Genomic DNA, 11,248 nt, shown 5'->3' on the forward strand with positions numbered 1-11,248 from the left:
AGCAGAGGAATGAGTAATGCATTCCAGTCCATTAGGACAATTACCTACAAAAAAAAAGAAGAAAGGAATGTTATTGCTTTAACTAATCATGCAGTTGTTCCCAGAGAGTTCACCTATGCCTTTTCAGAAATTTCAGATCATGTTATGAAAGGAGAATGTTGTTTACTTCACTTCTTGTTCTAAAAGTGACAAGCACCAGTTCATACGGTGTCTTTTTCTAAAAGGGTGGAGAATCACATTACAGAGGGCTGGGCAACATGTGATCGAGTGTCTGGTGGTTGAGCTGGCATATTTCACCTCCGGTCAAATGTTATCATTGACTCACTCACAACACATAGTCCATTGCGGTAATAGCTGAGAAAACATTTTCCTTCATAACTAATGTGTCTTAAAAGTCCGACATGTACATTTGTATTGTTACAAATTCACTGAATGGCTTGCAATGCACAAAATGACCATTAAAATCAAGCAACAATTGAAAAAAATGCAAAAACATTCATGAAAGGACAATACACTGTTGGGAGGTTACAGGAAACCAATTTTGATGATAAAATATATAAATATTTATTAAAGATGTAGAGCAATTATAAACTTTTCAACAAATGTGCATATTAAACGGACGCGGACGTGCAAGGTGGTCTCCAATTGCCCACGTCTCATGTGTGGCCGACTGCATCATCTGCAAGGGAAGAGCTTGCAGTTGACCTGTATAAACGCACTTTGCGCATGCCCAATCTCATGCATGGACCGCGACAATTTCTGCTTCCGCAATGCCACGGGCTGTGTGCGATTCGACCACCTTGATTTAAAGGGAATAAGAGGAGCTGCTTCACAAAGCAAACAGCCTCTGTTTGCTTTGCCACCTGTGAAGATTTGAATGCATTTTCGGCTCTTCCTGAAATTTCATCCAAAAGCCAAATATCCCTAATTTTTTTAAGAGTGGTGTATAATATCTAAATGTCTTGTTGGTTTTTTGGGAAAAATGGGAAAATCAAATGTGTGTTTGACAAGAAAGCATGTGCGTGCATGTATGTTTGGGTGCGCCCACCTGAATGACAGCACTGAACCAGCAGGTATTGCCAACATTTTTCAAGCCTACGGGGCAGTTGTCTATCCTCTTCCTGTCATGTGGGTTGGGTGAGTCACTCCATACTTCTGTATGGGTGCGCTTCAGACTTGCCTTGTTCTCCGCTATGCTGGCCTCCAAAACTCTGGGGACGTAGGAATAGTGTCAACAAAACCGAATAGCATAATCGCCCCTTGAATGTGGTCATATTAATTTGTTCTCTGCAGTCTACTTTTATCATTCGTGGTTCTCCAGAACGACATTTAAGTCATCACTCAAATATTGGTGAATGGGCCTGTCGTTAGCGCGTCGACCTCACAGCACAGAGCTACTGGGTTCAATTCCAGCTCCGGCCTCCCTGTGTGGAGTTTGCATGTCCTCCCCGGGCCTGCGTGGGTTTTCTCCGGGTACTCCGGTTTCCTCCCACATTCCAAAAACATGCATGGCAGGCTGATTGAACACTCTAAATTGTCCATATGTGAGTGGTCGTGGAGTGAGTGCGGATGGTTGTTCGTCTGTGTGTGTGCCCTGCGAGTGGCTGGCAACCGGTTCAGGGTGTCCCCCGCCTACTGCCCGAAGATGGCTGGGATAGGCTCCAGCACCCCCTGTGAGGATAAGGATCGGAAAATGGATGGATGGAAAGTTGTGGCTCCCACCTGCTAATGGCCTGCTCCTCATCAGTGATGCCGGTCTCCCTGAATGCCCGGTTGGACTCTGCCAGGCTGAGGGCAATTGCTCTCTGAAGGTCATCTTTATCGTCTCCTGTCAGGTCAATGACATCTAAGCCAAACCAAAGGCAGAATGACCAAAACTATGGCGTAAACAGTTACTATGACTGCTGTACTTAGGAGAGTGATTATTTTCGTGATAGTGGATTACTATTTTCCTTTTTGGTGCATTTTCTGTCAGAATACAGTCTGTACTTAACTCTTTGAAGGCAAAGATACTTACTTGAATCTGCTTGGCTGCCCACGCTGATATATCGGTCATTGGACACCTGAGAAGTCTGATAGTAGGTACTCTCATCCTGTTGAGGAACCTTGGCATTCTTCTCTGTCAGAAAGGCCACAGCCTCAGCCAGATCTCCATTACTCACCTGCAACATGCCATGCAAGTTGAGGCCAGTAACCACTAGAATGGAACGATTAATTGTATTCGCAATAATGCCACTGTCCGATTTCATGAATGAAACTGAAGACACTGATGAAATCAGGTTCCTCATTTAAGTGTAGAGGCCTCACTTTCATCGCTTTGAATTAACGCTAGGCATTATTTGAATTTTCCTCCATGGCACTACTTCCTATTTAATGTTCCTACACTGAAGAGTGATAAGCTTCATTTTGTTAAGGATGTATGTTTTGTTTTATGTACCGTATTTTCCGTACTATAAGGCGCATCTAAAAAGCATACGATTTTCTCAAAAGCCGACAGTGCGCCTTATAAACCGATGCGCCTTCTATATGGATCAATATTCTGATATCTTGGACGTAGCATTTTAAATGTTCTGTAAAGCGCTTTCTTACAGTTGCAGTGGTTGTGAAAGCTCTATATCACTAAAGCTGTATTGTATTATATTGTATTCCCTTTAGCGTAGCGTCATCTAGTGGATGCATAACACAACCGCAGCCATTATTGTAGCTTCTATTCTATGCGCCTAGTGCCCGAAATATGAAAACAGTTTTAAAATAGGCCATTCATTGAAGGTGCGCCTTATACTGAATCACCCAATAGTGCGGAAAATACGGTATTTTTCAAAAACGCGAGGAACCGCTCAATGTGAACATTCTGAATGGATTCCCTTGTTTTGTTTTTTTCAAGTTTAGAAGAGACGACCTAATGCAATTGCTAGTAATCAGGTTAAAATGCATTGTTTGTTTTAAAAAAGGCAGGTGGGCTGACAACATTATAACACCGATATACAGCCCACTTGTGGTTCGCTCATTTTATTTTGAAAGATATACAGGTATGTGGAAAACACAAAACACTCCAGCAGTGAACATTAGCTTCCATTACTACAGTTTTGTTCAGCTGTTTCAAGGCAAACTGGGGAACACCGTGTGATATTGATTCTACATTACAGTACTTCATCAATGCAGTCGTCATGTTCCTCTCCAGCTGATGTTAAGTGAAATGACTAATTATGTGACTTGAAAAGAGAAATACCATAGCGTACTACAAACCCTACCCCTAAAAAAACATTATAATAAAAATAATTGAAAAAAAAAAAAGGAAATGGCTCATAAAATGACATTGTGCAGTGATATAATCATAATAATTTCAGACCCGTTTATTACATTGATTAACGAGAGTGAGTTATGACTTGACCATCAGGATAATGAGTCCTAAAATGTGAACTACCCAGGCAATAGCCATTAATGAAATCTGAAATGAATTATAACAATTTGTAGTAGGGATGTCCCGATCACAAGTCACTTGATTTTGAGCTTGCTGATACCAACTCCATATACAATGCAATGAAGAAAAGGAAGGCCACATCAAAATTGTAAAAAATTAATAATAATAATAAAATGTACCCCAAAACAATAACTTCATATAAGCCTATAAATCAGCTGTGGTACAAAGCAAGTAAAGACCTCTTTTTCTGCCGATATCAATCAGCTGAATATCATGTGATTGGCCCCAATTTCCGATCATGTCGATCAGATAAAGACATCTCTAATTGGAAGCCGCAGACAACATGGCTACATTTTGTTAACTGTGCAAGAGTTATGGGGCATGCATTACATGAATTACCTGCAGGGCCTGTTGAAGGAGCTGAACATCTGTGGTGCCGGTGACCTCTCGCAACTGCTTTAGTAGTGTCTGCTGGTGCTGTTGAGGGGAAAAGAGCAACACTTGCGAAAAGGACACAGAAACATGGGAGCATGTAATTTGCTATGGGTCACCCTAAAAAAAAAAAAATAAATAAATAAAATAAAATTTGAACTATAATTAACTTTAATACCCCTGTTTTTCTTTGGATTTTTGTTTTTGTCTTTGTAATGAGTATATATGTTCAAACCTGGTGTTTGAACCGGCATGTGCAGACTTTTTACATATATCGTATGTCTGAGAGCTTAATGATGTTCAACTTAGCAGGATTGCATACCCTTAGCACACACTCCATCTGCAATGCAAGTCTTCAATAAATGCACTTCAAATAATGAGTGCACTTGGTACACAAGGCAGGCAGGCCCACAGGTCCTGAGGGAGTAAGTCCTGAGGTTTTCACAGGTGCAGGAGGCAGCACTCAAGGGTGTCAGTTCGTTCAGAAAGGTCCTCTTTGCATTCACCAGTCATGTTCCTTAGTCATCTGTGTTGTATTTTTAACTTTTTTTTTAAACTGAGATGCAGTAATGATACAGAAGATAATGAAAAATGCCGTAGAATGTGAGCCATAAAAAATAAAGTACAAATAAACACTGCAGCTTTTACTGAACACATCCAGCAGAAGGATACAAGGATGTATTAAAAGTCTGCGTAAGAAATGTCTCATAGATTTGTTTCTAAATACATTGTGCATGTGTGAGGATAACTGCTGAAAACACGAAACGAGTGCAAGCCAAATAGTTAGGAATTGTGGATATATAGCATTGAACTGTTTTTTTTACAATTTCTGTGTTCCTTCTTTTTGCGGGGGGGGGGGGGGGGTTGCTAAAAACAGCCGCCTAGTGATCTTGCTGGGAGACCAGCATGAACCTTGTTCTCAGGTAAGTCTGGCTCATAATTGGATACTTGCTGTAATAATTCTCATATGCACGGATGTGAAGGTATAAGAGAGTTGCTAAAAGAAGTAGCAACCATTTTTCCGTGATATTTGATTGCCATGGTTGAAGTGCATTCAGCGGACACGCCCACATTTGAGAGCTGAGACAAACCATTTTTTTGAAGCCTCATTTTATATATTCGGCATTTCCATACTATTTCTCTGTGATGTATCACATTAATAGACATTTGTTTTTGCATTGCGGGAATTTTAACACTTAGCAGAAGGCAGATGGGTTATTTTCAATTTGAGAGGGTTTAGTGAAAATACATTATATTGAGTTACAGTGTTGGATGCATTGATCTTGTTTCGTCGTCACGAGGGAAAGAGAGGGCGTGTATCTCAAGCCTTGAAATGGATATACAATACTTGACTTGTACGAACATAGCATGAATGATGCAATATGGCCATTGAAATACTCAGTGATCACAGAACATTCCCACGCAAAAGAAAGAATGTAGTTTACTGCATACACGAATACAATAACTTCATCAATCACATTATGAATCCGTTGGTTACATCACTCATCCAGCAAAACTGTGCTGAACATGAAAAGTAACCCCCACCACCCCTGACCTGTGATCCAAGACACCGCATCCGCATAAGTGGGAATTTCATGTTAAGCAAACTCTCGGATATGGTGTATAGCCAACTACTAAAGATGATCTGCAGCTACACACTTCATACTTTTGAAAGATTTTTGTCATATACTTAAAAACAGTACAGTATAGGCTTCAGTCATGAGGTAAAGTACGAGGCAACGACAAGCGGAAGAAAGGATAGATGACAGAAACTCTCAAAGAAGCAAACTTGGAAATATGGACTCATGGACTGTATGTTACGCTGTTTCTCGCTCAGAGTAATTTGAAAGTATAGACATTTTTTCTGTTCCTTTCCCGTATCGGCAAACGTCTGTACATGCATGCTCATTAAATCAAGTGACAGATACAGGCTGCTGAATCTCAGCGATGTATGAAGACTCCGCTATCCCTACTAGCCATGCTATGTAAACAAAGCTATCAAATACTTTGGACATGAGTAACCTCGACAACATTAGCACGCCCAAACCGGAGAATGTTATTCTCAAACAACACCCTGCGGCTTGTTGTACCCTATTACTATAGCAAAATACACTTAACACAAAATAAATTATTCGCTCAGCAATTTTAATTCACAAGTTAATGACAGTGAACTGATATGACAGTGACACTTGGCGTTGCTGATTTGTACTGACGCCACGGTTGGCTAACATTACTAAACCGGTTAACTGAGTAAAAACTCGTTCGCAAGGGTCAGCAAGCAGAACGCTTGGAATAGTTACGCAATGTTCACAAACTGCAAAACATGGGCTCGGCTGCTAACACTGCCTAATAATTAGCAAAACATTGGCTAGTCTGTTTAGGTTGCGATAACGCAAGGCCTCCTCTAAACAAATGGCATTCGATTAAATGCAAATCGTAATGCGCATCGATAATACCGCCGCAGAGTGACGCGATACGCCCACAAACGCATATTTTACGAACAAAGTTGAACCGCAAAACGACATTGCATTGCACTTACGATAAAGCTAGCTAGCCACAGTTAGCTTTAAGCTTACCTTTTGAGAATGCTGCTGGAGGACATTCTGCTCTACAGTCATGGCCGATTCGGAAATAAATGTTGACCAAATAAAACCAAGATCAGTAAAACGCACGAGTTTAATTATGTTCAAAATACTTAAATGCGTTGGGAATCCTTAGTCTGCGACATGGCAGAGTGAGTTGGCCAGATTGTCAGCAGGCATGAAAACATTGCCGCCTCCCAATGATCTGGTATCGATTACACATGTCTGTGTGTATGAACCTACGTCACGAACCATATTAACGTAAGGCACATTCTTATTAATAAGGTTGAATTTCAGCAACAATTGTTTTTTTTGTATGTAAATTATGTTTATGTTTTCAATTTTGATACATTTCTACTAGATATATATAAACCTGCTATTTCCCCCCACACATTCAGGTGTAGGTCTGCTTGCTGAGCAAAACTCAACCCCCAAATTGAACCTTTGAGATTAGTGTGTATTGCGAGCAGGCATGTGCCAGCAAGTGTGATAGAAAAAACTGACAAATTCGTCAAGAAGTCACCTTTACTCCTTGTGAAAGATGTAGATTATTCTTTGCACGTCAAGCCCTCAGAGAACTTGAACCCACGACCTGTGAACTGTGAGGCAGACGTGTTAATCACTGACGACTGCATCATCCCCGTAGGTCACACATTTATATTCTATCATTTTAAAAACTACAACATCTCGTACAGGATCTATTAGGCCTACATGATGGAGGTCACAAGTTTCATACTCTGTACACTGTTTGATTATGATTTATCATTCAGTTTCACTGTTAATATTACTCCATTATACTTTGCTGTTTGGACATACTGGTACATACATACTGTATCATAATTACTCTGTATTACTTACCACACCCCAATATGAAACATTTCCAGTTATTTTTTTTAACTTTTTTTTAAGTCCTCTTCAATGCCTCTCTTTTATGGTATTTATTTATTTATTTTGACTTACTGTGCTGTATGTGACAAAGTGTTGTTATGCCGCTACGCCAACTAGTTTATTATGCGCTGTTCGTAACCTGGAACCTCAAATGTCAGTAAAGTCCTATCTTAGGACCCCACGATACTTCTTCAAATTCTGGGCTAGTGTTTTTTTTTCTTGTTTTTTACTCAGGATGCAATCTTGCTCGATGTCAGACTGTCAATTCAAGTCTTTTCATTCCTTTTTAGGGTATTCCATCCATCCGTTTTCAAATCCTCATCCTCAATTACTACTGTAATGGAGTGCAGGTCATCAAGTTGGAGAGAAAAATATTTTAAACATTAATCCAATTTCAGTTATATTTATTCAGTTAAGTAGGAAGCGAATGGCCACACAACTGGGTCAGCGTCAGAAATAGAATTGTAGTTGTTAGAACTGAAGCAGTCAGGATGTTGCGTTAACATGAATTGTGTCATCCAACTAGCACAAATGCATATTGATGGAATTACTCTGAATATGTAAATGATGAGAACGTATTCGCACACAGTAGCATATAACTAGGCTATGTTGATGAAAGTGTTGGAGCGTCATATGTCTTGATTAATTAAAGAAGCAGGTTGAACCAGACCCACAATCTTAACTGTGGCTGACTTTCTTCAATTTATGTCTTTTTTTTAACTTCATATACCCCATCTGTGAGTGGTTGAAAAAGTATCAACCCTATTTTGACAAAGCAGTAGAAAGTAACTTAGGTGTGACCTGCGATTGGCTGGCAACCAGTTCAGGGTGTCCCCTGACTACTGCCCTAAAACAGCTGGGATAGACTCCAGTGGTTGGATCAATGGATTAATTTGATAAATAATGGATTAGTTTGTTCTACAAAATTTGAATGGTCGATAATTCATATAGCGCTTTTTTGTAGCTTAAAGATAGACTGTGTATTTGTTTTTGATGTATTATCTAATATCTGCACATCATAATGGCAGTCACAATGAACAGTGTAATGTATATAATGTTTCCTTTTTAGGAGATCCTTGTGGATGTTTTACTTTTAATATTTTCTATGTGAAATTTCCAGCATAGTTTTGGATCAATTACAATACCAAGACATTTAATTTAATTTAATCTTTCGACTTCACTGGAGTCGACAATGACTTTGACTTGTTTAATTTGTGTGGTGCCGAAGATTCCAAACTTCGCTTTTTTTAAATTCAAAAACTATTTATTTGTAGCAAACCAGTTCCTGAATTCTGTACAATTAATTCTTTTTCCACAGTATTTAGAATTTGCTCAAGATTTCCTCTGGAACAATATAAATTCACATCATCAGCCAACAGAACTTTTAAAATCAAATATCACATGCACATCAGATATCATTGCCAAATAGTAATAATAATTTAGGACCAAGTACAGACCCCTGGGGAACCACATGAGTTATCTTCAGCTGGTTTGATTTGTTTGATTACATATTGTTTAAAATGCACATACTGATTGCTATCATCCGAGTAGCTTTTTATTCCCTTGATTCACCGTCTTCATTGTTTATATAACAACTTGTGACCTGTTATAACTGTCATATGCTTGTGCAGGAGTTTTTTTGCCTCACTCAAATTATCCTCAAAATGAGGGTAGTTCGAGCGTGGGTTTTTTTCTCCCTCTCTCCCTCCCCTGTGGTTTCTTTCTGACCTTCGGGTTGAGTGAACGCTGGCGCGTTTTGGCTGCCGCTGCTCAACCCGTATTGTTTTGTGTTTTTTGTTCTTGTAAAGTGTCCTTGGGTGTCTTGAAAGGCGCTTATAAATAAAATGTATTATTATTATTATTATTATTATTATTATTATCCATGTATATGCCAAACGGCTGGCTGGCTGGCTGGCTGACTGGATCGATCGATGGATAGATAGATAGATAGATAGATAGATAGATAGATAGATAGATAGATAGATAGATAGATAGATAGATAGATAGATAGATAGATAGATAGAAAGAAACAAGATCAGGTTAAGGGTTTACCCAGCAGATGGCACCATTTTACTTTCAAGCGCCACCTTGGTGCACACAAGCAGCTGAAATGTGGACTAAGAGATAAATGATTCATGAAAATGATCTCACTGGGTAAATCGAGTTGCATTATAAATCACAAGGTATGTTTTTAGCATTGCCGCAATGCCATTGCGTCTTCATCAATATTTTGTGTGTGTATGTGGTATGCAGACCTATTGACTTTGCATATATATTACCGAAATAAGAAGTCAGTGTGCTTTATTTATACAGCCCCCCTGAAACAGTCGTCTTGCCTGAGCAGATACATCCCAGTTTGACCTCAAGGCAGCGGGTTGAGCTATCAGTCATGAAAATCTGGAGCGTTTGTCAGGAAGCCGATCAAAAATTAAACGGATGAATCGGCAAAGTCAAGAAAGTTGTTGCCATGATCTGACTTTATATTTGGCTGAAAAGATGACACAAAGAGTTTGAAGAAAAAGCAAATCTCAAATTTAATGAAATACGCATAATATAATAAAAAGTGTAATACGTATTGCTTCAGGGCGGCCCGGTAGTCCAGTGGTTAGCACGTCGGCTTCACAGTGCAGAGGTACCGGGTTCAATTCCAGCTGCGGCCTCCCTGTGTGGAGTTTGCATGTTCTCCCCGGGCCTGCGTGGGTTTTGCCCGGGTGCTCCGGTTTCCTCCCACATTCCAAAAACATGCGTGGCAGGATGTTTGAACACTCTAAATTGTCTCTAGGTGTGAGTGTGAGCGCGGATGGTTGTTCGTCTCTGTGTGCCCTGCGATTGGCTGGCAACCGATTCAGGGTGTCCCCCACCTACTGCCCGGAGACGGGCTCCAGCCCCCCCCCCCCCCCCCGCGACCCTCGTGAGGATCAAGCGGTACGGAAGATAAATGAATGAATGAACGTATTGCTTCACAATCAGAAGACCGGAATATCGGGAAGAATATCTCGATGCGGAGTTTGCATGTTTGGGTTTTCTCATGGTATTGCAGTTTCCTCTCACAGTCCATATCATGTTTGAATAAAAATTCTAAAATCAGTCAAATACGGGCAGTGTTATGCAGACTAGAAAGCTGCATAATTGTTATCAACTTCAAATTTTTCATTTTACTTTCGAGGCATATATTTCTCGGTTTATTCAAGGAAATAACTCAATCTAAAACATTTTCGTTAATGAAATAAAATATGCATGAAAATGCTTAAAAAACAAACTAACTGAAAGTGCATCGTACGTTTTTAAAACTAGCTAAAATTATAGCGAAATGCCTTTTGTTTTCGTCTTTGTGAGTTAATATCCTAAATGTAGCTTTCAGGGTTCATTTTAAATGTTTTTATTTTGGTATTGCTATTAATCCATCGTGACAGATAAAGGAACATCATTTGTTTGAGAATTGTTGTTTATTTTACTTTGTTACGCAATACTTAGTGACCTTGATTTAATCTTGGATAAAACAATACAACCTAAACTAAATTGAATCATTTTCAAAAAATAAAACAAAATAAAAATGAACAAACTTGCTCTCAAAAAAATTATTCAAACCAATCGTATTTGAAAACAAAGCCAAAACCAAATAACAACTACCGGTAACTCTAATGAGAAATCCCAAATATTTGTGTGTCGAACTTCAAAAGCTTTGAGACATTTCACTTCGGTGGTGCTCGTGAATTCGATTGCAAGGGATCCTCGGTTTACGTTCATGATTCTGCCCTGTTGTTAATTTCAAAATCATAATTACTATAGTTTTATGAAAAAGACTTCCAGGCCATATATGCAAAACAATCAAATGAAAAACAGTAAATTCAGTGAGAACTAAGTCGACATTTTGCCGTTTGGTAATATCAGCTATTTTTAGGCCACTGCTCAAACTCATTCATTG

At 39.3% G+C, this 11,248-nt stretch overlaps 1 protein-coding gene across 4 annotated transcripts in view; it reads right to left on the bottom strand.

The window, feature by feature from the left end:
• Positions 1-6,627, bottom strand: part of usp25 (ubiquitin specific peptidase 25) — a 30,408-nt gene extending 23,781 nt beyond the window's left edge. For 3 of the 4 annotated variants that reach the window (XM_086131060.1, XM_086131058.1, XM_086131061.1), the window contains exons 1-5: positions 6,430-6,627; positions 3,821-3,898; positions 2,018-2,162; positions 1,723-1,846; positions 1,049-1,211 (exon numbers count right to left, since the gene is read on the bottom strand). In XM_086131060.1, the coding sequence (XP_085987186.1) occupies positions 1,049-1,211; positions 1,723-1,846; positions 2,018-2,162; positions 3,821-3,898; positions 6,430-6,471 (552 nt within the window). In that variant the 5' untranslated portion in view covers positions 6,472-6,627. The remainder of the gene's footprint in view (positions 1-1,048; positions 1,212-1,722; positions 1,847-2,017; positions 2,163-3,820; positions 3,899-6,429) is intronic. The other variant, XM_086131059.1, reaches the window with a different exon arrangement.
• Positions 6,628-11,248: the final 4,621 nt, after the last annotated feature.

This window comes from Hippocampus guttulatus, chromosome 15, assembly GCF_054856545.1.
Source record: "Hippocampus guttulatus isolate MCC_2025c chromosome 15, RoL_Hgut_1.0, whole genome shotgun sequence".
In the NCBI taxonomy this organism is placed as follows: Eukaryota; Metazoa; Chordata; class Actinopteri; order Syngnathiformes; family Syngnathidae; genus Hippocampus; species Hippocampus guttulatus.